Source organism: Sphaerodactylus townsendi, linkage group LG01 (assembly GCF_021028975.2).
Source record: "Sphaerodactylus townsendi isolate TG3544 linkage group LG01, MPM_Stown_v2.3, whole genome shotgun sequence".
Classification (NCBI taxonomy): domain Eukaryota; kingdom Metazoa; phylum Chordata; class Lepidosauria; order Squamata; family Sphaerodactylidae; genus Sphaerodactylus; species Sphaerodactylus townsendi.
Window position 1 is genome coordinate 7,216,293 of NC_059425.1, and position 27,734 is coordinate 7,244,026.

The 27,734-nt window shown below is 50.7% G+C and overlaps 1 protein-coding gene across 1 annotated transcript in view; it reads left to right on the forward strand.

Moving 5' to 3' along the window:
* The window catches only part of INTS3 (integrator complex subunit 3), a 140,349-nt gene extending 112,615 nt beyond the window's left edge, over positions 1–27,734 (forward strand). The window contains 10 exon segments of the mRNA XM_048503365.1: positions 1,456–1,609; positions 4,457–4,525; positions 9,101–9,176; positions 10,936–11,049; positions 12,510–12,558; positions 19,742–19,909; positions 23,604–23,704; positions 24,739–24,811; positions 25,157–25,313; positions 26,643–27,734. Of these exon segments, the coding sequence (XP_048359322.1) occupies positions 1,456–1,609; positions 4,457–4,525; positions 9,101–9,176; positions 10,936–11,049; positions 12,510–12,558; positions 19,742–19,909; positions 23,604–23,704; positions 24,739–24,811; positions 25,157–25,313; positions 26,643–26,720 (1,039 nt within the window). The 3' untranslated portion in view covers positions 26,721–27,734.

The following is a 27,734-nucleotide window of genomic DNA, read 5'->3' on the forward strand; positions in this document are numbered from 1 at the left end:
GCGGTATACAGCATAATAGGAACAATAACATGATAATACAAAACCATAAAGCTACATATGAAGACAATATCAATTTCAGTGGATCCACAAATCTGCAAGTCAAGATCAAAATACCGGTAATACCATTAGGTTAACAGCCGAGAGCAAGTTAAACAGCTTACGATAACATCCCCAACATTAATATAGCATTTCACAACATTAATATAACATGACATAACCACAATATGATCATTACACAATAACAGTAACGTAGTATATCAAATGAAATAACAATAGTGCAATAACAACAGCAATATAACATAACAATATCCCCGCTACAATTCACAACAACCCAGCCTACCATAAACCTCACTTCATAACATTTAACATAACAATTTAACCGGACATAGCATAAGATTGAAAAATAGATGGCGACTTCCCAAAAATGGCATAGTCCAAAGCAACCTAAGTAGAATAGCCTAAGCAACAACAACAATCCTACCTACACTACACTACCAGACTCAATTAGCGATAGTCTGCCTTACTCACTGAGAACCCGGGTGGATTATGTGGAGTAAGTCGGTGCGGTCAATAGGCTGAGATCTCTGATCAGCAGTGTAGTGGCAGTAAGATTAGAGGTATCTGAAATAAGCTATAATATTAGGTCTGAGTCAGAGGGCAGATTCAATGCAGAAAAAGTAGGTTTGCATCACTAGACAATAACATAATAGTATGTTAAGACAGGTCCCCATCATGGAGTTGGTAGGGTCTCGCAACGTGGAGCCCTGCTAACACCTTTTCCAGTGCCTGCCAAGTGTTTTCAGGAAATGGATAGATCTCTTATCTCTAATAATCTCTTAATAATCAGTCAGAAGCCTTGCTGTACAAAAGCACTGTCTTTTCTCCAGCAAGGCTTCTGGGTGATCCTTAGAGATTTGATTGGCAGTGCAGATTTTTCCAAATGTTGGTTTGCCAGCAGCTGCCACTACAGCACAAGGATCTGCACCCTGTGTGACTGATGTTTAACCGTAGCAGTCAGGACCCCTGGGCATTAGGTTAGCCTCTGCAGATGCCCCCTCTATGTTGCTACTGGCTGGAGGGTTGGGGATGAGGGTTGGGGTCGCAGATGAGGGTTTGGGCTCGGGGTGAGGGTGAACGTGAGGGCTCAGGATGAGGGTTTGGGCTCAGGATGAGGGTTTGGGCTCGGGATGAGGGTTTGGGCTCGGGATGAGGGTTAGAGTTGGGTTTCTAACTTTTGTATGCTGTGTTTTTAATGAATGTATTCACGTATAGGGATGTTTTAACGCTGTAGCCTCCTAGAGATCCTTTATATAGGTGGGGTATAAATGTAAAAAATAAATAAATAGTGCATACAGCAAACAGCTGGTGAAAGTCCTGCTGCCTTGGGAGTCCGGGGCACACGTCGGAAGAGACAGGCTCTTCCGCCGGCTGACTCGGCCTCGTGCTGTCCCACAGCAAAGCTGCAGCCGGGAAGATGAACCTGTACGAGTCCTTTGCCCAGGCCACGCAGCTGGGCGACCTCCACACTTGCCTGATGATGGACATGAAAGCTTGCCAAGAGGACGACGTCCGGCTGCTCTGCTACCTCACGCCTTCCATATACACGGAGGTAAGGACCAGGAGCCAGGGTGGGGCTGAGGGTCAGTGAGGTTTTTGGGGGATGTGGGGGCTCAGTAACCCTGAAGGGCAGGGTGGACAAGATCTGCTTTCCATCCTGGGTGGCCTTTGCCAAGATTAGATGTAGTGGTAGTGTTGCTGCGGTACCCTGGGACATATTCACGGCACCCCAGGGTACCACGGAACCCTGGTTGGGAATCGCTGGTCTACGCACTGGTACCCTGCCTTGTTCCGAATGGGGCCATTGGTCCGTCTCACTCAGCATCGCCAGCTCTGAGCGGCAGCTGCTCTCCCAGGCTCACGGGGAAGCACTTCCGAGGCACCTGAGGTCCTATAGCTGACAGTAGCCAAATTTTGCTCGGGACCGTGCTCGGCAGCTGAGCTCCACGGCTTCCATATTTTCCAGCCAGCCCTTCCCGCCCATTTGAGCCAGAGCCGTTTTGCAAAAACAGTCCAGCTTCTCATATCCTGGGCGCGCAAAGAGTAATGTCTTCAATACAGAACAGGGGTTCTGTTGCCAAGCCCTTAATCTTATTTTATTTTACACACTTGGCTTGGCTCCTGGTCTAATTTTGAACAGAGCGGCATGAATCAGGTTTTTATGTGTTTCTGACAGCAAAAAAACAAAAAAAATAAAGCTAACAAGCAGGTTGGCTTCCATGTTCTCACTTTGCGCCATCCGCTTCTCTGGCCGGCCGGCCGGCTTTGCTCAGGCTGTTGCGCCCCCTGCTGCTCAAAAAGGGCACCCACAGGGCCCTGATGGCCACTAACCTGGATAGCTTTAAAAGGGGCTTGGACAGATTTAAGGAGGAGAAGACGATCTCTGGCTACCAATCTTGATCCTCCTTGATCTGAGATTGCAAAGGCCTAAACAGTCCAGGTGCTCGGGAGCAACAGCCGCAGAAGGCCATTGCTTTCACCTCCTGCATGTGAGCTCCCAATGGCACCTGGTGGGCCACTGCGAGTAGCAGAGAGCTGGACTAGATGGACTCTGGTCTGATCCAGCTGGCTTGTTCTTATTCTTATGTTCTTATGTGTCCTTTTGTGGGAAATGGGACAACTTGGCCTTTTTGCTAAAAGTTTCTCAGCTGTTAACACTTTTGTGCAAAATTAGTCTGTTTTAATAAATCTCAAAATCTGGAGATTCTCTGTGTTTAAAGGTTTAATCTATAGATGCTAAAGATCAGGGGGATTCGTTTTAATCGTAGCAGGACAAGCTGTGGCACAAAGAAGTTTAACGTCTAGAATGATAGAATCCTAGAGTTGGAAGAGACCCCAAGGACCATCCAGTCCAACCCCCTGCCATGCAGGAACATGCAATCAAAGCACTTCAGACATACGTTAATCCAGCCTCTGTTTAAGAACTTGATGTAGCTCAGTCCTTTGAAAACTCTCCACAACAATTGATGCTTTGGGGTGCTGTGTGGTTTCCGGGCTGTATGGCCGTGTTCTAGCAGCATTCTCTCCTGACGTTTCGCCTGCATCTGTGGCTGGCATCTTCGGAGGATCTTCAGAGGATCACAGAGGATCACTTCAGATCCTCTGAAGATGCCAGCCACAGATGCAGGCGAAACATCAGGAGAGAATGCTGCTAGAACACGGCCATACAGCCCGGAAACCACACAGCACCCAAGTGATTCCAGCCGTGAAAGCCTTCGACAATAAATTGATGCTTTCTTTGGTGTTTCTTCCCTTGGTTGATAGTTTCCTTTACTCTGACTCGAGGGACTCCAGAAATGTTGTGCCCACTTTTACTGTTTTTATGTGAGTGACACGTGGTCGATGAGGAATTGGAGAAGCTGTCAGGATCATCCGTTGCTTGGCGGGGACGGGCCCCTGGGTGACAGGAGGGGGGAGGTATTGTCTATTCATGATTCGTGACTGACAGTCAAGGCAGCCATTGAAATCTCTTGACAGGCAGACAAAGAGCCAATCCTATTTTGCCCTTCTGCCCACTGATGAATTTAAAGAACAAGAGCAGGGTTTTATACCCCATTTTTCTCTACCTTTACGAAGTCTCAGAGCAGCTTACAATGGCTCTCCCTTCTCCTCCCCGCCACAAACACCTGTGAGGTAGGTGGGGTTGCGAGAGTTCTGAGAGAACTGTGACTGGCTCAAGGTCAAACAGGCTTCACGTGCAGACGAGAGTGAGTTTTTGTACCTTCCCTTCCCCACCTTGCAACAGACACCTTGTGAGATAGGTGGGGCTGAGAGAGTTCTAAGAACATAAGAATATAAGAACAAGCCAGCTGGATCAGACCAGAGTCCATCTAGTCCAGCATTCTGCTACTCGCAGTGGCCCACCAGGTGCCTTTCGGAGCTCAACTGCAGGATGTGAAAGCAATGGCCTTCTGCGGCTGTTGCTCCCGATCACCTGGTCTGCTAAGGCATTTGCAATCTGAGATCAAGGAGGATCAAGATTGGTAGCCATAAATCGACTTCTCCTCCATAAATCTGTCCAAGCCCCTTTTAAAGCTATCCAGGTTAGTTCTGAGAGAACTAGGAAAGGCTCAAGGTTAGGAGCGGGGGAAACAAAACCAGTTCACCAGATAGGAGCCCATGCAGAGGAGCCCATGCAGAGGGGAATCAAACCGGATTCTTCAGATTAGAGTCCGCGGCTCTTAACCACTCTGCCAGGCTGGTTTACAAAATTTCAGCCAAAGGCTTTACTCTGTCAGCACAGACAGGACTGCAACATATTGGCCGCCCTTAAAATAAAGCAAGACAAGACAAGGCAAGAAGGATGGAAAGGCGGTTGCCCTTAGTTCAGTAGTCTTCAGGAAGAGAGGGTGAGGGCTTCTTGCGCCGGGTTCTCCTCATTGTCTCTCCTCCCTCTCAGTTTCCAGATGAGACCCTGCGGAGCGGTGAGCTGTTGAACATGATCGTGGCCGTCATCGACTCAGCTCAGGTAAGCTCTGTAAACTCAGAAAGGGACAGAGAGCGGGATCTGTTTGCTTCTTTTTGGCGCCGTATGGTGACTGTCCCACTTGGCGGTAAGGGTGTCATTCCAACCAGACCGACCTGTTGTGTGCAAGGTGGAGTGGCAGGTTGTCTGGAGAGACGTGCGACTTGCCAGCAGTCGCAGAGGAAAAGGCCTGGATGGGAAGCCGAAGCTCATACTCTTAGACCTACGTTTCAGCTTTATGGCGTGTAACCCCCCCGCCTCCCCAAATCCAGCCCTTGGAGTTATAAACAGTGGTAGGATTCAAATAATTTAACAACCGGAACCAGCTGCCGTGCCCCCCCCACCCGCCCGGCTCAACCTCCATTGACGGTGGCAACTACGGCCCCGCCTCTTCCCCCCACGGCTGCTGCGGGGGGCCCAGTTTAAGTGGGCCGCGGCAGGGGCTGGGGTGGAGGGCGCCGTGGTGGGATTAGCTATCAGTTCTACCGAACCAGTACAAACTGACTGAATCCCACCACTGGTTATAAATGTCTTACAGAGTATGCTGCTGAACCAGACAACTGAAGGTATAATATGTTCTGTTCTGATCTGGGTAGAGCAGTGGTGGCGAACCTTTGGCACTCCAGATGTTATGGACTACAATTCCCATCAGCCCCTGCCAGCATGGCCCATTGGCCATGCTGGCAGGGGCTGATGGGAACTGTAGTCCATAACATCTGGAGCGCCAAAAGTTTGGCACCACGGGGGTAGAGGGTTATTTTGAGTTTTAATTCATGCATTTTAAGTTGTGGTTTTTCCCTCTGCCCCCATTTTGATTTGCAAGCCACCATGAGGAAAAGTGAAATATAATTCTTTTAATAAATAAACGGCCTATGCCATAAAGCAGCGTGAGGTGGGAACCGGGCAGTGAAGTTCTGATCTGGTGAAGTGGATTGGACCACTTCAGTTTTGCAAGCAGAGAGTCTCACTGAATGTATTACCGAAGGCTTTCACGGCCAGAATCACCAGGGTGTTGTGGTTTTTCCGGGTTGTATGGCTGAATTCCAGTAGCATTTTCTCCTGACGTTTCTCTGAAGATGCCAGCCACAGATGCAGGTGAAACGTCAGGAGAAAATCCTACTGGAACACATCCATACAACCCGGAAAACCCACAACACCCTAGTTTTGTTACCGCCAGGAAAATAGGAAAATATTGTCCTGAGCCTATCGCTGAACTACACTGGCTAAGGATCAGAGCAAAGAGACCAGTGTTGTCCAAAAGTCTCCATAAGGCCTGGAAAGAACGTGTATATATGAATGTGCTGATGTTTCACATAGTTTCCTTCTTGCCTTTGTCCTTTTTAAGATGTAATGTAAGCCCCTCAGTGTTGGATTTATTATTTGCCAAATGTTTAGGATTATACTTTAGCCAGGTTCTCCAGTTGATTTAAGGTTTTGTTACTGTTAATTTAGGATGCTCTGGCTTATATGTTTATATGGGCTTGTACTGTATTGGAGGTTCTTTAAGATTTCCTCTCATGTTTAAGTTTAGAAAGGTAACAGCCTCACTGAATGTTTTGTCGCTTAAAACACACCCTGAAGGGACGAGGGCTGGTATTTGGGCCGGTTGTGCCAGGAGGGAGTATTTTATGTGAAAGGCAGTATAGTTTAATAGTTGAAATGCTCGACTAGGGCTGCCAGCAGTTCCGGGTTCAAATCCCCATTCCGTCGTGGGGGTTTGCAGGATGGCCGTGGGCCAACCTCGCACTCTCAGCCTGCCTGCCTGACATCCCCAAAAAATGGGAAGATGGTACCCAGTCCCCAGGGTGTCCCTTGGCCTCGGGCGTTGGCCCTTTTTTATTTTAGCAGCAAGGAGCCGTGGAGCCCAGGTCTGGCCAGAGTCCCCTGAGCCCAGAAAACGGCATGCCGTGCCAATGCTAATAAGGTTGCTATAGCACCCGTCTGGAGTAACCCAAAAATAGCCCAAGTGGAGAGACGGGGAGGAGGGGGCATAGCAGGCCGGCCAGCCCAGCCCAATGCAGAATGCCAGGGCATGCCTGCAGGCCGATTGTTATCCCGATAAACTCTTTGACCCCGCCCCCTCTTATATCACTTCTGGCTTCTGCTGCAAAGTTTTGCCATCAATTCTCGGTGTTTTTCCCACGTCGGTCTGGGCTGAACTGGATTTCTTAGGCTGTTTTGGGGGAGGGGCAGAGGTGGGATCCAGCAGGTTCTCACCAGTTCCCGAGAGTGGGTTACTAATTTTGTGTGTGCCGAGAGGGGGTTACTAATTGGGTCTGCTTTTCCGTTAGAAATTCCATTAGGTCCAAACATCATAAAGTCCTGTTGTTTCCTATGTGGCTGGTTAGCGAAGGTAGAACACGGGAGATAATTCTCCCTGTTGGGCTGTTTTAAAAACATGTTTTAGAAATATGGTCAAGTTCCTTGTTTCAGGAAAGTATCCTTCTTTTGATTTCTAGAAACAAAATTAAGTATTTGAAAGTATTAAGTATTTGACAGGCAGTCAATTAGAGGAGAAGTCGTTGTTTCTGTTGGCAGTAGACGATAGGACTTGCTATAATGAGTTTAAATTATGGACAGAAAGATACCAGCTGGAAATTAGGAACTTTTTTTTACAGTAAGAGTTTTTTACAGTAACTGAGAAATTATTAATGCCCCGCCCCCGGAATGCCCGGCCATGTCCCTGTCGTGCCCCGCCCAGCCCCATTGGTGCTACACCACTGTTTGAATCCCACCACCAAGGGAACCTGTTACTAAAATTTTTGGATCCCACCACCGGGGAGGGGGTTGACAAGGTGGGTAACAAGAGGGTAGTCAGTATGGGAAGAGACCACCACCCACCATCCCGGTTCTCTTGCTGGTCCTTGCCGTTCTCTGTATGTTTCTGGCAAGAATCCCTTTCTATTTAGAACAGAGGTCTTCAAACTATGGCCCTCCAGATGTTCATGGACTACAATTCCCATCAGCCTCTGCCAGCATGGCCAAGTGGCAGGGCTGATGGGAATTGTAGTTCCTGAACATCTGGAGGGCCATAGTTTGAAGACCCCTGATTTAGAATCATAGAGTTGGAAGGGACCTCCTCAATGCCTGCACAATACAGGAAATTCACAACTAACTTCCCCCGACCCACAGTGACCCCTGAGAGCCAGCGTGGTGTAGTGGTTAAGAGCAGGTGGCAGAGGCTTATCTGGTGAACCAGATGTGTTTCCGTACTCCTACATTCCTGCTGGGTGTCCTTGGGCTAGTCCAGGGGTTATGCTGGCAGGGGCTGATGGGAATTGTAGCCCATGAACATCTGGAGAGCCACAGGTGGCAGACCCCTGGGCTAGTCACAGTTCTCTCAGGACTCTCTCAGCCCCACCTACCTCACAGGGTGTCTGTTGTGGGGAGAGGAAGGGAAAGGAGCTTATAAGCCCCTTTGAGTCTCCTTACAGGAGAGAAAAGTGGGATATAAATCCAAACTCTCCTCCTTCTCCTTGCCCAGAGGAAGACAAAAACCCCAAGAATCCCTAGTCAGCCTGGCCTGGAGGAAAATTCCTTCCTGGCACCAATTACCATTACCCTGGGCATACAAGAAAAAGACCATGAGAGCCGAGCACTGGCTCGCCCCTCCTGCCCTCCCTAAACTTGATCCGCCTAAGCTCACAGAATCAGCATCGCGGTCAGACGGCCGTCTATTTCCTCTGCCCTTCCTGAACCCTCCCACGAATCCTTTCCTTTCATTCTTTCTCTGGCCGCATTCGGGTTCAGGAGCCCTCCGGCACGCCTAACCATTTTTGGTTTGAAGCAGAGACCGTCCCACATCTCTGCCGTTGCACCAGGAGCAAAAAATGCCAAACGACAGCCACACAGCCCAGAAAACCCAAAACAACCCATCCTCACAGGGTTGTTGTGGGAATAAAATAAGTGTTACCGCAGGGACCCTCTTGGTGCTCTTTGGAATAACGGTGAAACGATGCAGGTCAAGCATGGGGTGGGACGGGGGAGGCTCCCTGACAATGACTAAGGGCAAAATCTTTCTGCCTTCTGAAGGGCAACAGGTATATTTACAATATATAATCCTGTCAAGCAGAGTAATGAGCAGAAATGTGGATTATGTGGCACGTTAAGTGAGAAGAGTTATCAAAAGACCAGCCGTTTTACCTCAGAAGTTCATAAACATGAAGAGAACTTTACTTTAACTGAGAGAGAAAAATAAACAGTATATACATATACATATGTATGTACATATGTATACAACATATATACACATATGTATACAACAAAGTATCACATATATACCGTTACATTCATGGCTCATCGTTTGTTACAGTTTGGTTGTGATAGTAAGCTTATACAGTATCTTTTGTCAGAGAGCACTTTTACATAGCATTGGTTAGCAGTACACAGAGGAACCTCTTTTCTCTCAGTCAGTCAGGGAACAACAGAACTACCAACGGTTTTTAACTGTCCCCTTTAGAATGTTCGTGCAGCTTCCCAGAATTCCAACACCTTCTAACTCCTCCATCCTAACCTAGCTGAATCCTACAAGTTCTCCTGATTTTTTCCTCCCCCAACCTCTGCGCTCCCTTCTTACAGCTTCAGGAGCTCGTGTGCCACGTGATGATGGGCAACCTGGTGATGTTCCGGAAAGACTCGGTCCTGAACATTCTGAGTGAGTAGAACACAGCCGGTGCCCCGCTCCGGGAGCCCTCTTTTCAAAGACGGTGGCTGGGAAGACCCCTGGGGGAAAAGGGGTCACAAGGCGGATCACGCAACACTCAGCCAGCCTCTCTTTCATGGCTGCCGTCTGTACAGAGGAGGAGGTGCCGGGATGGAAGGGGTTCTGTACAGCAAATTGGGGGAGCATTTTGCCTTGTGAGAATCATTCTCCTCTGGAGGGAGCTACTGTCCGTGACAGTAGTTAGTAGCTCCAGCGCTCAGCCGCAGATCGCAAAGCTTTTGTATGCTGAAGATTCCCAGGTTCACCTCCCACCCGGCTCTCTCCAAGTAATAAGATCTCTGGGAGGAGGGCTTGGAGGACCTTTACCTTAACATGTTGCAAAGTCTTAGATATGAGTCGTGACAGTCTGAGATTGTACAGATCAACAGACTCTCTAAGTATATAAAAGTACAGTGAACCTGGTATTGTCGAAGGCTTTTGTGGCCAGAATCAGTGGGCTGTTGTGGGTTTTCGGGGCTGTGTGGCCATGCAGTCTGGTAGTTTTTGCTCCTAACTTTTACTTGCATCTGTGGCTGGCATCTTAGAATCATAGAGTTGGAGGAGACCTTAAGGGCCATCCAGTCCAACCCCCTGCAATGCAGAAATACACAATCAAAGCACTCCTGACAGATAGCCATCTGTCAGCCTCTCTTTAAAAACCACCAAAGAAGGAGACTCCAGCAGCATGTCACAGAAAGCTACATTTCCCTTCGTGGCATGGAGTGATTGGGTGGTGGAATATATGTTTTGTCCACCTCACTGGGAGTTGAGGCGGTTTGTATGTGTTCTGGTGGAGTTAAGTTGCAGATGCATTTGCTGTTGCATTTCCGACATGCCTCTGGAAATGCCAGCCCCAAATGTAGATGAGATGTTAGGAGCAAAAACTACCAGGCCATGCCCACGCAGCTTAGAAAACCCTCAACAACCAGTAGATCGAACCCTCACTAATAGCGAGGGTTCAATCTACTGATTGTTGAGGGTTTCCCGGGCTGTTCCTGAGATAACTGTGAATGGCAGCATCCATGAATACTGGGGAGGCAGAATTCTTCTATCTCCCAAGGATAGAACAAACAACCTTCTCCCCCGCAAAAAAAAAAAATCAGTAAAATATAACAGTGGTAATGATTACAGTGAGAGCACAATGGGTACAAATGAGTTGGAGATCACTTCACGTGATCAAATCGCAGGTCGTGAGTGAGCAAAACTGTGACAACTGAATCTGTGAATGGGGAGGGTCTTTTGTGTGTGTTATTTTGCCAGAACTAGGTAAGTGTGTGTGTCTCTGACCATGGAACAGTCTAGGAACCCTCCAGCAGTGGCTGGGCCTTCTCTGTGGTGTCCCCGCCTTATGGAACAGTCTCCTTGGGAGGGGGGAAGTCTGAAGAGCATCTGCTCTCATGGCTCTCTGGGGGAAGGGGTGCAAGATGGAGATGCTTAAAAGGACATATGAGGGTGACTGAAACACAGTTGTATTCTTTCTGGCATCTGAGGAGTTTTTTTGTATCTTTAACTCTGTCAATATCACATTTTGGGTCTCAACACTGAGGAGGGAATTGGAATTCCAAAAGCAACCGGGGATGCCCGGCTTCGATCCGTAAACTGCTCACAACGCTGTTCTTGGGACAGTCAGAGTGGTGGTGAATTTTCGAAGCTGCTGCGCCATTGGCCAAAGCGTATCTGACACCCCGCCTTTCCTTGCCTTTTTTCCCAGTTCAGAGCTTGGACTGGGAGACCTTTGAGCAGTACTGCACGTGGCAGCTCTTTCTGGCGCACAACATCCCGCTGGAGACCATCATCCAAATCTTGCAGCATCTCAAGTACAAAGGTGAGATCGAGCTGGACCCCAAATTCCTGCTTCCAGGTTCACCGTTGGTCCACTTTGGACATTCAGCCTCCCAGTGATTTGGCCTGCCCACCCACCGTAGAATCATAGAGTTGGTAGGGGCTATACAGGTCATCTGGTCTATCCCTCAGCTCTAATGCAGGATCAGCTTACAGCTGTTCATCCATCTGCTACTTTTTTTTAACCATAGAAACGTAACCGTACATGAACAGTTAAATGAAGAATAGGAACAGAGAACGAACATAATTTAATGTATTGTCGAAGGCTTTCACGGCCGGAATCACCGGGGTGCTGTGTGGTTTCCGGGCTGTATGGCCGTGTTCTAGCAGCATTCTCTCCTGATGTTTCGCCTGCGTCTGTGGCTGGCATCTTCAGAGGATCTGATGGTCTGATGGATCCATCAGATCCTCTGAAGATGCCAGCCACAGATGCAGGCGAAACGTCAGGAGAGAATGCTGCTAGAACATGGCCATACAGCCCGGAAACCACACAGCACCCCAGAACTTAATTTATTGTCGAAGGCTTTCATGGCCAGATTCAACTGGTTGTGGTGGGTTTTCCGGGCTGTGTGGCCGTGGTCTGGTAGATCTTGTTCCTAATGTTTCGCCTGCATCTGTGGCCGGCACCTCTGAAGATCTAATCACGGGGCGGGGGCGCCGGGCACCCGCCGGGTCCTTGCGCTCAGCCTCTCCTGTGGCATGGTGCCCAGACTGCACTCGCTGACATTGGGCTGTAGACCTGGGCGCTGTCGCTGGCTTTGGGCGGTAGACTTGGGCGCTGTCGCTGGCTTTGGGTGGTAGACTTGGGCGCTGTTGCTGGCTTTGGGCAGTAGACCTGGGCGCTGTCGCTGGGCACTCCTCCATGACATCGGCAGATGGCTCAATCTCCTCTTCCCCCCCCCCCCCCCGTATCTAGGGAAAATGGAGCTGGGGGGGGGGACAGCTCAGATTTCGCCCCAGGCTCCATTTTCCCTAGATGCACCTCTGCACTGGGACAGTGAACCTGTTTTGGGACTGGGCCACTGCAGTGGAAGCCCTCCCCCAACCCCCTGTCCCACCCTCAATATGAAAACATCCTTCGATGCCTTTGTCCTTCAGAATCTCAAGTGCAAAAGCGAAAGGTGGCTGGGACTCCACACAGAAATTTCTCTTCTGTTTAAAAAGCTGGCACGTTGTGGAGAATTCCCACCTCACCCCTAATTTTCTATGTATACAGAGATTCAATAGATATTGATAAATATCCCATCATGTGAACCCCTCCAGTGGTCTGAATGGGCACCTGTCCAGATTCAGGGTTACCACCTCCAAGGGGCCGGGACTGTCTCCCCCTTCCCGCTCTTTCTCAAGGAAAGACAGTCGGCAGCTGTTCCAGATGGAATTGGTTAGCACGTCAGCCGAGCTTATCGAGTTTCTCGCTTACCAAGCTCTCGGTTTCTCTTGCAGAACACCCCGAGGCGCTTTCCTGCCTGTTGCTCCAGCTGAGACGCGAAAAGTACGTATCCAAACTGGTGGGCCTGTTATCTGAAGTGCCGGGGCCGCTTATTTCAGGGTCTTGAAAAGTCTGGAGAGAAATCTGTTAGAATCCCCAAGGCATCTGGGCAAGAAAGGGAGGGAGACGTTCAAGCCTCTCTATATAACCTGTATTATTACAGTCTCACCGAAGCACAGGTAGCGAGTGGAAGAGAAGAAGAGAAGAGTTTGGATTTATATCCCCACTTTCTCTCCTGTAAGGAGACTCAAAGGGGCTTACAATCTCCACCCCCCACAAAAAAACACCCTGTGAGGTAGGAGGGGCTGAGAGAGCTCCGAAGTACTGTGACTAGCCCAAAGTCACCTAGCTGACGTGTGCTGGAGTTCCCCAGATAAGCCTCCACAGTTCAAGCGGCAGAGCAGGGAATCAAACCCGGTTCTCCAGATTAGAGTGCATCTGCTCTTAACCACTACACCACGCTGGCTCTCTGAAGAGCATGAACAGGGTTCCCAACAGCTTTCTTCCTACCGCTGGTGCACGTGGCCCCAGTTTGACTCCTATCTGCAGATTCCTATAGAATAAAGAGCGCACAAGCTAATCTGGTTCACCAGATAAGCCTCCACAGCTCAAGTACCAGAGCAGGGAATCAAACCCGGTTCTCCCGATTAGAGTGCACCTGCTCTTAACCGCTACACCACGCTGGTACAAATTTCCAGCCTGTAAACCTCTCCGCTTCAAACGTTATTGTCACGTTTCTAGCCCTTAAAGATACAAACTGAGATGTGGAAATACGTGGGCAAGGCCTGGTAAAATCTCAGGAGCCAGGAGACCTGGCAAGGACTTCCATTCGTCCAGCGTGGTTGCTTAGCTCATGCGGCACAAGGAAAAAAATTTTTTAAGCAGAAGCGTAGGAGGTTAAGAGCTAGTGTAGCAGCAGTGGCGTAGGAGGTTAAGAGCTCGTGTTTTCTAATCTGGAGGAACCGGGTTTGATTCCCCGCTCTGCCGCTTGAGCTGTGGAGGCTTATCTGGGGAATTCAGATTAGTCTGTACACTCCCACACACGCCATCTGGGTGACCTTGGGCTAGTCACAGCTTCTCGGAGCTCTCTCAGCCCCACCCACCTCACAGGGTGTTTGTTGTGAGGGGGGAAGGGCAAGGAGATTGTCAGCCCCTTTGAGTCTCCTGCAGGAGAGAAAGGGGGGACATAAATCCAAACTCTTCTTCTTCTTCTTCTTCTAATCAAAACACATTTGCCTTATTTATTCACAGGGCAGAATTTGGCTCTTTTGACTGTCCTGTCAGAAATAGTTTTGGTGTTTGGGGGGGATTTTCCCCTAAGAGAGCATAAAAGACGCTCGTGTCGAGTTTTGCAAAATATTGGGGCTTTTAGCCAGTGATGTGTGAACGAGTGGAGTTCTCAGAACCTCCACCCGGTTATGAAGTGCTTCTCCCCTGATCGTGTAACTGGAGGGAGGGCCCGCGTTCTACACTGTTTGGGTCCCCCAACGGTGCATGAAGGCTCAAATGGAGAACCGTCCCCCTAGACCAAAAAGGAAATGAAACCGCGGCAAGAGGTGCTTTAATTTGTTAATCGGAGATTTTTTTTTGGATAAGCCGGCGCTGGCAGGCGGAACCTTTAATTTCTCCGCTCCCGGCTGCTGTTTCATCACGCCGCCCCAAGGAGCCGAGCGCAGCGGTGAAGCGATATCTCCCCTGATAGAGAGAGCTCTCGGCTCTAATCAATTTAGACTTGATAAGAAGGCTTTCCGTCTGCCGCAGAGGCTGAGACTGAAAAATTGGCACGCACAAGCACAGAGCGCTTTTCAGGAGAGAGGCGCAGAGGCGAGGGACCTGAGGTCAGTGGCTCCAGCCCCTCGCAAGCGGGAGGTTTTGATTTTCCGTTTGTGCCTGTCCAGTTCAGCAAAGCCAAACCTTTCACGTTCTCTCCCAGTAACACGGCATGCCATGACCTTGTTTAGGGTCAGGGAATTTTATAATTTAGATGTTATGGATTCACATCCCATCAGCCCCTGCCAACATGGCCAATTGTAGGGGCTGATGGGAATTGTAGTCCATAACATCTGGGGTGCCAAAGGTTCTCCACCACTGGCCTAGGGGAAAGGGGTTTGGCGGGAGGGTTTTTCTCGCACGGAGAGGGTTGAAGCGATGTCCGCAGTGGGAGGAAGAAATTGGTCAGATTTTGCACCGGGCTGCATTCTTCCTAGATACGCCTCTGTCCTTCCCCGGCCAGGTGCTTTGGTCCTGCCTCCTTCAAGAGGGCCTGTCTTATTTGCCTCCTGGACCCGAGTCCCTGCTGTCCTGTGCCTACTCCCAAGGAGAGTTTTGTCTTCATGTGGGTTTTTTCTCCCTAGGGAGTTGACTGTGGTTGTTCTTTGCTCCTTCCTCGCCCTTATGGATATCGCTCCCCCCTCCCCCGTCGACACCTCCTTATACCCCAGAGTTTGGATTTATATCCTGCCTTTCTCTCCTGTAAGCTGTCTCAAAGCAGCTTAAAACTCTTTCCCTTCCTCTCCCACGTTGTGAGGGGTGTGTGTGTGTGTGTGTGTGTGTGTGTGAGAGAGAGAGAGAGTTTGGAGAGAACTGTGACTGGACCAAGGTCACACAGCAGGCTTAATTAATTAATTAATTGATTGATTATATTTATATACCGCCCTCCCCCGGAGAGGGCTCAGGGCGGTGAACAGCAAACATAATTAGAGCACAATAAAACCGAGACTAAAATAAGTTAAATATTAATTAATTAGGCTCTATATAAAATAAACCCCACCCCATTAAAACGCAGCACACTGAATCAGCATAGCAGAGGGGGCAAATTTTGGGATGTTCTTGCAGGGAGGGCATTCTTGGACATATCATCACCAAAATTTCAGCGTATCATCTGGAGACTGTCATGATGGCACTCCCAAGGTTTGGTGCAGTTTGGTTCAGGGGATACAAAGTTATGGACCCTCAAAAGGGTAGCCCCCATCTCCGTAGCAAAGAATGTGGGATGGGGTACCCCCTTTGAGGGTCCATAACTTTAGACCCCCTAAACCAAACTTGCAGGGAGGGCATTCTTGGAAATATCATCACCAAAATTTCAGACTGCCCTGATGATACCCCCCAGGTTTGGTGCAGTTTGGTTCAGGGGGGCCAAAGTTATGGACCCTCAGAACTGTAGCCCCCATCTCCTTTTAGCTCCCATTGGAAACAATGGGGGATGGGGCACCCCCTTTGGGAGTCCATAACTTTGGACTCCCTGAACCAAACCTCACCAAACCTGGGGAGTAGCATAAGGACAGTCTCCTGATGATATGCTGAAATTTTGGTGCTGATATGTCTAAAAATGCACCCCCTGCAGGCACCAATGTCCTGGTGCAAAAAAAATTTGGTCGTGGTGGAGTGGCTGCCCATGGGGGGGGGGGGGCATCCAACTCAGGTTTTGCCCAGGGCTACAGTTTGCCCAGGGCTGCCTCGTTATGCCCCTGTGCGGAGGAGTGGGGAATCAAACCTGATTCTCCAGATTAGAATCCACCTAGCTGCTTGGGATGCTGCCGGCTCAGCCGGTGCTTTTCCGCACTGTATCTGCTCTCTGTTTGAAGGTTACGGTGGGCAGATGGGGTGAGAATGTCCTAGAGGGCCCTTACAGGCAGGAAGTAGATCCTGACGCACCACAGGCCCCTTTTGGATTATTCACCAATAGTCAAGCAGCCTCAGTGTTCCTAATGCAATTTTTATAGTGTTAGGAAGACAAAAGAAAGAGTTTGGATTTATACCCCACTTTTCTCTCCTGTAAGGAGACTCAAGGTGACTTTTGAGCTCCTTTCCCTTCCTCTCCCCACAACAGACACCTTGTGAGGTGGGTGGGGCTGAGAGAGTCCTGAGAGAACTGGGACTAGCCCACGGTCACCCAGTAGGTTTCATGTGGGGGAGTGGGGAAACACATCTGGTTCACCAGATAATCCTCCACAGCTCAAGGGGCAGAGCAGGGAATCAAACCCAGTTCTCCAGATTAGAGTGCACCTGCTCTTAACCACTACGCCACACTGGCCCAGTAGCCCCAGTCAGCTTCAGTTTTGGCCTGTGGCAAGTCAGGAGCAGGAATCAAAACTGTTTGTCACACGCTTTGGGTCGCTGCTCGCCTCCTTGGCCCGTTGGCCTGGCATCAGCGGACTCCCTTTGAGATAAGCGCCCTCTGGGCCCTGCGGAAGTTATGATCAGGGCGGGATGAGGAGGGGGGTGGTTGTTGTTGTGGAAAAAGTGTTTGCCGGTGTGTCTAGTGGGGGGGGGCAGAGTACTGTCATTGGCCCCCTCGCCTTTGCCATTCTGAAATGTTAATTGGCGATCCGGCACCAGGGAAGGTGTTATCAGGCGGCTGCATTGACCAGAGCCACCTCCATTAAGACAGTTTGCAATTTCCTGTGCAATTGAAGGGGGTGGGGGCAGCTGGGCTCGAGCTGAGCGGGGCCAGGAGAGGCAGCCGGAGGCAAGCAGAAGGTGGACCTTCTGTCTGACGAATATGGAGTTTTTGCTGGCCATCTTCTGCCTTTATACGTGCAGGATCTGGTGCGGACGTAGGAGGTTAAGAGCTCGTGTTTTCTAATCTGGAGGAACCGGGTTTGATTCTCCGCTCTGCCGCCTGAGCTGTGGAGGCTTATCTGGGGAATTCAGATTAGCCTGTACACTCCCACACACGCCAGCTGGGTGACCTTGAGCTAGTCACAGCTTCTCGGAGCTCTCTCAGCCCCACCCACCTCACAGGGTGTTTGTTGTGAGGGGGGAAGGGCAAGGAGATTGTAAGCCCCTTTGAGTCTCCTGCAGGAAAGAAAGGGGGATATAAATCCAAACTCCTCCTCCTCCTCCTCCTCCTCCTCCTCCTCCTCCTCTTCTTCTTCTTCTTCTTCTTCTTCTTCTTCTTCTTCTTCTTCTTCTTCTTCTTCTTCTTCTTCTTCTTCTTCTTCTTCTTCTTCTTCTTCTTCTTCTTCTTCTTCTTCTTCTTCTTCTTCTTCTTCTTGTGGTTCTGCTTCTATTCAAACTTTCTCAAAAGCCCTGAGAAACAATCACGTCTTACAGTACCTGCTGAAGATCTCCAAAAAGGGGGTCCCCTCACCTCTTTAGGGAGCCCGTGTCACAGAGCCACCATGGAAAATGCCCGGGCTCTGATAGATGCCTGATGGGCCGCTCTAAACGGTGGGATAGCAGGCAAATGAAGGAAAGTTGTATCGTCGAAGGCTTTCACGGCCGGATTCAACTGATTGTAGTGGGTTTTCCGGGCGGTGTGTGTCCAGTGTGTAACACACAGTGTGTAACAGACTTCCTTCTGTGATACACCTCTGAAGATGCCAGCCACAGATACAGGCAAAACATTAGGAACAAGATCCACCAGACCTCGGCCACACAGCCCGGAAAACCCACCAGAACCAGAAGAAGAGTTGGATTTAAACCTGTAAGGAGACTCAAAGGGGCTCACAAACTCCTGTCCCACCCCCCCACCCCCCACAAAAAACTGTGAGGCGGGTGGGGCTGAAAGAGCTCCGAAGAACTGTGACTAGCCCAAGGTCACCCAGCTGGAATGTGTTGGAGTGCACAAGCTAATCTAGTTTACCAGATAAGCTTCCACAGCTCAAGTGGCACAGCAGGGAATCAAACCCGGTTCCCCAGATTAGAGTGCACCTGCTCTTAACCACTAAATCACGCTGACGCTCTGAAGAGCACGAACAGGGTTCCCAACAGTTTCTTTTCTTCTCGCATCTGGTGCACGTGGTCCCAATTTGATTCTAACCTGCAGATTCCTATAGAATAAAGAGTAACCCTATGGGAGCTGCATTCATGGAACTGTGACATCTGGTTTGGCCCTTGAAAGAGCGCGCACGCACGCACGCACGCACACACGGACCCTGTGGGCCAGCTGCCGTATTGCTTAGGAGAGCGCTTTAATTTCTGTTCACGAAGCCTGGCAGGAAACAGGCAAACTCAGACCGAAGGGTGGATTTCTGTCAGCAGCGGTTCCAACTCGCCCCAGGAAGGGGAAAGGCAGGACCCCCCCGCCTCCAATCATGTCCCGTTGCTTTTGCTCCGCCGGTGGGAAGTTGCAAGCGGTCCCCTGCCGCGTGCTAATGGCAAAGCATGCTGGGAAAAGCGAGGCCTCACACAGAGCCTCGGCACATGCGGAGCTGGGTGTTTACCTCCACATTGCAGGGGCCGTAGAGGGGTGCTTTCCTGGTCGCCTGTGGGGTTTGCATCCCTGGTGCTACCGATGCGCCAACAAAAGGCGACGTCTCGGTTCAGAGGAATAGCGGCGCAAAAGGAGGACTCCCGAAAGCTTAAACGTTTCAGTGAAGTTTGTGGGACATAAGGATTGATGCCAGGTTTTGGGGGACCTTGGGCAGAGAGTGCCTGGGACTCCTTCCCCTCCTCTGCTTGCCACTGTGCCCTCCCCCCCCACGCTTCCCGGCCCCCTGCCTGCATCCTCCTACCCCGCTGCCTGGCCCTCCGCCCTTCCACCCTTCACTTGCTCATTTCCCAATTCTCCTGTTGCTCGCAATCCCTTCTCTGTCTGTGCTGGGCAGGACAAGGTCACCCAGCTGGTATACGTTTGAGTGCACAAGCTAATCTGGTTCACCAGATAAGCCTCCACATCTCCAGTGGCAGAGCAGGGAATCAAACCCGGTTCCCCGTATTAGAGTGCATCTACTCTTCACCACTGCGCCACTGCTGCTCCAAGAATGCTGCGTCTTTCTATGTATTCTTTCTAATCTGCTTCTTTCAAGAGGAGATTTGTTTGACGTAGGCTGTCTGTGTGTGCCCTTATAGATAGTTTCTGGGGGACCCTCCCCGGTCACCTCCAGTCCTCCTCTAATAAAGGTGGGGAAGTAAGTGGTGTAGGAGGTTAGGAGCTCATGTATCTAATCTGGAGGAACCGGGTTTGATTCCCCGCTCTGCCGCCTGAGCTGTGGAGGCTTATCTGGGGAATTCAGGTTAGCCTGTGCACTCCCACACACGCCAGCTGGGTGACCTTGGGGTAGTCACAGCTTCTCAGAGCTCTCTCAGCCCCACCTACCTCACAGGGTGTTTGTTGTGAGGGGGGGAGGGGCAAGGAGATTGTGAGCCCCTTTGAGTCTCCTGCAGGAGAGAAAGGGGGAACGTAAATCCAAACTCCTCCTCTTCTAAAACCCAATCCCCGTCTGCATTCGGTCTGCTGCAGGCCCAGCGAAGAGATGGTGAAGATGGTGCTGAGCCGACCGTGCCACCCGGACGACCAGTTCACCACCAGCATCCTGCGCCACTGGTGCATCAAGCACGACGACCTCTTGGCCGAGCACATCAAGTCCCTCCTGATCAAGAACAACAGCCTGCCCCGGAAACGCCAAAGGTGAGGCTGGGCGTGGGGATGAGCGCTGGGGTGGAGTGGGGTGAAGTACACCCGCATCGCTTATGTCGGCCCTGTGCCCCCCCCACTTGCTCTTCCCTGCACACCTGCCCCGCCTCCTGCTACCCTGCAGGAATCCAGACCTGTTACTATTTCAGTTGCCCTCCTCTGGACCCGTTCCAGCGTGTCAATATCCTTCTGGAATTGCGGTGCCCAGAACCAGATACAGTATTCCAGGTGAGGTCTGACCAATACAGAATAAGTGGTGCTGTTATGTCCTTCGATCTAGACCAGTGATGGCGAACCTATGGCACGGGTGCCAGAGGTGGCACTCGGAGCCCTCTCTGTGGGCACATGCGCACAGAGTTCATCATGTGGGGGACCGAAAATCACCCCCCCACACACACACACACACATCTAGGCTGGTCTGGGCCACTGAGCATGACGTGCACACACCACGGTGAGCAAGGATTCGGCTGGCAGGCCTGGTGCCTGTGCTCCAGGTGGCTGCTGCCCGAGGGGGGGGGGGGGCGCAGAGGAGGCAGAGATGCTAGAGAGGCACAGAGCAGTGTGCACGGGACTTGCTGGAGGCTAGAGCAGGCTGCCCCTGCTTGAGCGTATGGGGCGGAGGAAGAGGGAGCCAACCATTTTTTTCTAAACTAAAACCTCAGCATTCAGGTTAAATTGTCATGTTGGCACTTTGCGATAAAAAAGTGGGGTTTGGGTTGCAATTTTGGGCACTCGGTCTCAAAAAGGTTCGCCATCACTGATCTAGACAGTATGTTCCTATTGACACAGCCCAGAATCACGTTGGCCTTCTTGGCTGCCGCATCACACTACTGACTCACAGTGTGCTCCACTAGGACTCCTAGATCCCTTTCATATGCACTGTTGTCAAGCCAGGTGTCCGCCATCCTGGCTCCGTGCATTTCATTTTTTTCTGCATCGGTGTAGTATCTTACATTTTATCTCTGTTGAAATTCATTCTGTTAGTAGCGGCCGAGCTGTCTGAACCCGTCAAGGTCATTTTTGGAATCCTGACCCCGTCTTCTGGGGCATTAGCTACCCCTCCGAATTTCTCGAGGGCTTTCATGACTGGGTTTTGTGGGCTGCGTGGTTTTGGTTCTCTCCAGAGATCTCTCCAGATTCTGCTCTCATCTTTCCAACACTCTCACAGATATTAGAAAGTTGTTCCGGTTTTGCAGAAGGCTGTGAGCCCCTGCCCTGCTCATGTAGCAAACTGGCGATGGATTGCGCGGAGGGGGGGGGGGTCTCCCGCCCCTCCCTGCAGGCAAACGCCGAGTTGCCTGTCGGTGGGCATTTGCCCTGGATTCGTTCCAGGAGAGGAGAAAGGAAAGGCCGTTTCTCAGTCTCTGCTGCCTCTAATTGGGCTCCCTGCCTGTGCCCTCATCTGTCTTGTAAAACTCAGCAATTGATTTGGAAATTTTTCCCCCAGGGCCAGAGCGATGGCTGAAATGTGGCCACCCAAAGGCCCAATTACAGCCAAAGGGGAAGCTCAAAACGTAAAGCCTGACAGGAGAGGGAAAGGTACCAGGCCTGAGGAAAGGACTCCCCTCTCCTCTTCGGAGCATTTCTTTGGGCAGGGAACGTTGGAGCTCCCCCCCCCCTTTTGGGGACACAAGCTCTTGTTGGCTTCCTGCCAAAGCTCTAAGACTTCAGCTACCCCCTTCCCTTCCATTGGAGTGGCTTGTTTTTTATCTCCCTGCACTCCAACCCAGGCTGAAGGACCACTTAATTCCAAAGATGTTGCACTCCCCATCTTGCCGGGAACGGAAGAGGCCCCTGAATTTGTCTCCAGCACATCATGGAGCGGAACCGATGGCTCCTTTGGAGCCTGGCAAGACCGAGGCCACTTTTTCGACTCAGGGTTGCGTGGCCCCTCTGAAAGAAGAAGAAGAAGAAGAAGAAGAAAAGAAGAAAAAAAGAAGAAAAAAAGGAAGGAGGAGGAGGAGGAGAGGAGGAGGAGGAGGAGGAGTTTGGATTTATACCCCACCTTTCTCTCCTGTAAGGAGACTCAAGGTGGCTTGCAAGCTCCTTTCCCTTCCCCTCCCCACAACAGACACCTTGTGAGGCAGGTGGGGCTGAGAGAATCCAGAGAGAATTGTGACTAGTTCAAGGTCTCCCAGCACGGAAACACATCTGGTTCCCCAGATAAGCCAGTTCTCCAGATTAGAATCCACCTGCTTTTCACCACTACGCCACGCTGGCTTTCAGAATGAAGAGGGTTTTCTTGGGGGGGGGGGCGCATTTCAGTGGGGGAAAGCTGAAGAAGGGGTGGTTCAATAGGGCCTTCCCCATCCGCCCACGTCCACGGTGGTGTGATGCCACAAAACATCAGACTGGCAGAAAATCCTGCAAAATTTCCTGCAAAAAAGCTGAAAAGTTCCCTGTAATATCCCAATGGTCTCTCCCCAAAACACTGGTTTTCTCTTATTTATAAAGAGGTTCAGAAGAACACACAGGGGAGCAATTCGGGTAGGTAGTTTCCATGCATTCTGGAGAGGAAGAATCAATGCCTTTACCCTTCAGGGTCACTGCTTCTGGGAAATTCAGCCCTGTCTCTTTAAAAGGTTTGTTTCTGCTCATTTGAGAATGGAGAGCTCGAAGGAAAACATGGCCTGGAGATGCTGCACCTTCATCCCTTTGAGCTGGATTCAGACCAGTATCCTAGAAACGGCAACAAGGGGCACATAAACTCTTCGGCAGTGAAGTGGCGGGAATGATATGCCGTCCCGTGGTCTGGCGTGGAGAATAGTTCCCTCTCCCGGCAGCCACGGTTAGCAGGGCTCCTGGCTTTTGTGTGTAGAACTAGGAGGACATCTAGTGGCCCTGGTTTTCTCTTCTCTGGCACCTGATGATTTGCCCAAGGATGTAGAGAGCGAATGGACTGAACCAGAGGAACAGAAGTCTGTTGAAGGGGTTTCTACTATCCTGAAAGAACCAAGTTTCCCAGATATGATCTGCAAGACCCTGGAAAGAGCTTCTCGAGAGGCACTTGTTTTATATATTTTTCAGGATAAAGATGATGCCAGATTTGAGACTTCACCCGCCATTTCCGGGACCGCCTTTGTTCTAGAATGCCCTGCCTGAGTCCTAGTGCCTTGGGGACAGAACTAGGAAGGCACCAGAACCCAAACGGAGTATTCTAGAACAAAGGCGGTCCTCTGAAGATGCCAGCCACAGGTGCAGGCGAAACGTCAGGAGAAAATGCTACTGGGACACGGCCACGCAGGCCGGAAACCCCGCAACACCCCAGTGATGCCGGCCGTGAAAGCCTTCGGCAATTCATTGAATTATCCTTTATTAGGATTCTAGTTATAAAAAAAAAAATCAGGCTACAAAATATATGCAACAAAAAGAGGGAGACAAAAAATAATCACGTGCAAAAATACCCAAGCAAGCTTACATAATAACAAACAGCCAAACAGCACCAACAGCACAACATAAGGAGAAAAGAGAAGCGAGAGAATAAGATAAAGAGGTTAAAAAAAAAGGAGGAGTAAGAAGCATATAAAACTACACCATTATATCTGAATTCCCCAGATAAGCCTCCAAATGATGCCGCTAGTATCGTATCGTTCCATACGAGGGTTCAGAAGATTGCAGAGGCCTCTTAGGATCCTCTTAAACCCTGCCTATTGTTTCATTGTTATTTTTTTCCTCTTTCAACTTCCAGCCTGCGGAGTTCCAGCAGCAAATTAGCCCAGCTGACTCTGGAGCAGATCTTGGAGCACCTGGACAACCTGCGCCTGAACCTCACCAATACCAAACAGAACTGTATGTTGCACTGCCCCTCTTTCCCCCCAACCCCCTCCCCCAACACATTCGCAAACCCACCATGAACGTAGGCACACATTTCATCCACCCTCCAGCAAGCTAACTTCATGGGGGTTGATGTTTGGATTAAGGCTAGCCTACCTCGCTAGGTTGTTGCGTGGGTTAAACTGGGGGAAGAAAGCTTGTGATGGAAATGTTTACTCCATTCGTAGAAGAGATGGTCTTAGCAGTCATCTAGTCCAGCATCCTGTCTCACACAGTGGTCAGTCAGTTCCTCTGGAGGGGCAACAACAGGGCCCAGAGACCAAAATCTTCCTAAGAACATCAGAAGAGCCCTGCTGGATCAGACCAGTGGTCCATCTAGTCCAGTGGTGGCGAACCTTTGGCACTCCAGATGTTATGAACTACAATTCCCATCAGCCCCTGCCAGCATGGCCAATTGGCTGTGCTGGCAGGGGCTGATGGGAATTGTAGTCCATAACATCTGGAGTGCCAAAGGTTCGCCACCACGGATCTAGTCCAGCATCCCATCTCACACAGTGGCGAACCAGTTCCTCTGGAGATCCAACAACAGAGCAACAGAGGCCGAGGCCTTCATAAGAACATTAGGACACAGTGTGTAACAGACTTCCCTCTGTAATACACCTCTGAAGATGCCAGCCACAGATGCAGGCGAAAACTTAGGAACAAGATCTACCAAACCACGGCCAAACAGCCCGGAAAACCCACCACAACCAAAATAAGGGCTGTTCAACAGTGGAATTCACTGCTCTGGAGAGTGGTGGAGTCTCCTTCTGTGGAGGTTTTTAAAGAGAGGCTGGATGGCCATCTGTCAGGAGTGCTTTGATTGTGTGTTTCTGCATTGCAGGGAGTTGGACTTGATGGGGTCTCTTCTAACTCTACAATTCTATGATTCTAAGCATGTCACATTTGTCTGTGCACCACTTAAGAGCTAGGCTGTGAAGTTGAGGGACTGTGTTAACCCCGGCCCATTCCCCTCTGATGACCCCTTCTTCTCTCCCTTTCCCTGGCAGTTTTCAGCCAAACCCCGATCCTCCAAGCACTGCAGCACGTCCAAGCCAGCTGTGACGAGGCCCACAAGATGAAGTGAGTGGGCAAGGGAGGGCGTGGAGGGCCGTTCAGGACCACGACAGAGGGGTCTCAGACAGCCGCCCCGTTGGTCTTCAGTAGAGTCTAGAAGCACCTCTGAGACCAGCAAGCTTTTGGAGATATAAGCTTCTGAGATTCGAAATTCCCTTCCGTAGGTGTGCTTCAAAAGAGGGTGTGGGGAACTCGAGAACAAGAGCAGAAGTTTTGCTGGCAGGGTAATGCACGTTGCTGTCTGTGGGGGAGGGGTTCTTGGGGTTGCACCCCATAAAAAAAAAATCCCACTGGCTTTATTTGCCCGCCTCCAATCCTACCTGAATTTGCGACTCCCTTCTCCCCTCCCAGGTTCAGCGACCTCTTCTCTCTGGCGGAGGAATACGAAGACTCCTCCAGCAAGCCTCCGAAGAGCCGACGGAAAGCCACCATCTCCAGCCCTCGCAGCCGCAAGAATGCGGCCCAGCCGGCCAACAATGAAGAGGAGTCTGCGTCCAGCAGTGCCTCAGTAAGTCGGGGGCAGCACACTTGGAATCTCCCAAGGATTGCCCACCAGGGACTCCTTGAGGAAATAACATGGGAGAAGGGAAGCCGCTGGCTAAAAGCAGGGCCCTCTTCCGAGCAAGGCCCTGCAGGTTAGAGATCCACTAATAGGCTGCACTGTAAATCCAGCCTTCTAACAGTGCTTTGATGGGAATTACCGTCCCAGGTGTGTTAGAATTGTTCCCAATCTGGTATTCTAGTTACTTGCAGCAGAGCCAGTGTTGGGTACCTGTAAATGCTAAAGATCACATGTGTCATCCGAGAAGAGGCATTCCTTTCTGTGAGCAAGAAAAAATAAACACCTCTTCTGAGGTGATGTGAGAGAAGAGGAATGCCTCTTCTGAGGTGATGCGGGAGAGAAGGGAGAATGCCTCTTCTGAGGTGATTCAAGGGAGAATGCCTCTTCTGAGGTGATACAGAAGAGAAGAGGAATGCCTCTTCTGAGGTGAAACAGGAGAGAACAGGAATACCTCTTCTGAGATGATGCAAGGGAGAAGAGGAATGCCTCTTCTGGAGTGATGCAAGAGAGAAGGGAGAATGCCTCTTCTGAGGTGATACAGAAGAGAAGAGGAATGCCTCTTCTGAGGTGAAACAGGAGAGAACAGGAATACCTCTTCTGAGATGATGCAAGGGAGAAGAGGAATGCCTCTTCTGGAGTGATGCAAGAGAGAAGGGAGAATGCCTCTTCTGAGGTGATATGAGAGAGAAGGGGAACGCCTCTTCTGAGGTGATGCGAGAGAGAAGAGGAATACCTCTTCTGAGGTGAAGCGGGAGAGAATTCCTCTTCTGAGGTGATTCAAGGGAGAAGAGCAATGCCTCTTCTGAGGTGATACAGAAGAGAAGAGGAATGCCTCTTCTGAGGTGATACAGAAGAGAAGAGGAATGCCTCTTCTGAGGTGAAACAGGAGAGAAGAGGAATGCCTCTTCTGGAGTAATACAAGAGAGAAGGGAGAATGCCTCTTCTGAGGTGATGTGAGAGAGAAGATGAATGCCTCTTCTGAGGCGATGCCTGTTATGGCACAGGCAGAATATCCTCCTAAAAAAACTGTTGTTTTTTAAAGTAAACCCCTTATGTCTTCTCCCTGTAGATTCATGCGACCAAAACTGATCAGTTGAGATTCCTTTAAATCGAGCAACACCTCTTGTAAACGTAGCTAGTAGCGCAATTATATTGTGTGGGGGCCTGGGGCACTTATCAGTCTGGGCCCACAATATGTGGCCATCCTTGATTTCACATTCCCTCTCCCCAACCCGTCTTTCAAGCATATTCATGCGAGGTTTTCTTTGCCCCCAGGAGGAGGAAGACACCAAACCGAAGCCGACGAAACGGAAGAGGAAAGGCTCCTCAGCAGTGGGCTCAGACAGTGACTGAGGTGGGATTGGAGCCTCGGCAGCACCGCTTGCCCGCCTGCCTCCCATCTGCCTCGTCGCTGGCAGCTCCCAGGGCGACAGTGACGGTAGTAGAGAGCGGGTCCGGAGCAACTGGACGGACGCCACCAGCAGCAAGGAAACACCCGAGAGACGCATCTGTGCCCACTCACCCTCAATCGCTCAGAAAGACTTGGATGCTCCGACTGTCCCTTTCCTCAGCAGTGCCACCTTCGCCCCTCCTCCTGCCCCACTTTAGCCACGCTCCACACCAAGAATCATCCGCCTCCTCGCTGATCTGTCTAGCGGATCCGGAGACGCCGGTCGCCCCTGCCAGGGAATCGGTAATCGGAAACTGCACCAAGCCGGAAGGAAACTGGGCCCACCTCTTACCCACCTCTCTGCACCACAAAAAGCAAATAAAGGGCGTGAACCGGATTTCTGCTCCGTCAGTGCTTCTGGCTAAGGAGACTCGTGAGCAGGGATTGGGGGAGAGGGCTTGTCTCTTCCCAGCGTCCCAGCAGAGACATGGTTTTCAAACTTCTCACGTTTCTCCCCACTCCCTAAAAAAAGGGGAGGCGAAGTTCCTATTTTCTCCTTGCAGTGAGTCACCGTTGGAGCCGCGGTCATTCCCACCTTCTCCCCCACCCCAGGCCAGAATTGCTATGGTTTCCTCACCGTTCAAGGGGGTTGCCGACTGGTCGAGTGCAAGCTACCCTCTCCCGCCCCCCACCCCGTCCCCTGCCTTCAACCCCCCGTGTCAGCCGCAACCCCCAGGGCTGTCGCCACGGAGGACGAGCGCCGAAGCCCCCCAGCCCGGCTTCAAAAAGAACATCCCGTCTTCCCGTGGCGCCCAGCTGGGAGGGACTTGCGGTGGTGGTCAGTTCTCAGAGCAGCCGGCCAGAAAGACAAGACGGCAGTTATATTTTTAATTCCCCATCTACCCACTGAGAGATTATCATTTTTAAGTGGTTTTTAAAGAGATAATAAAAACTGTCGACCTGTTTTGTACAAGCCA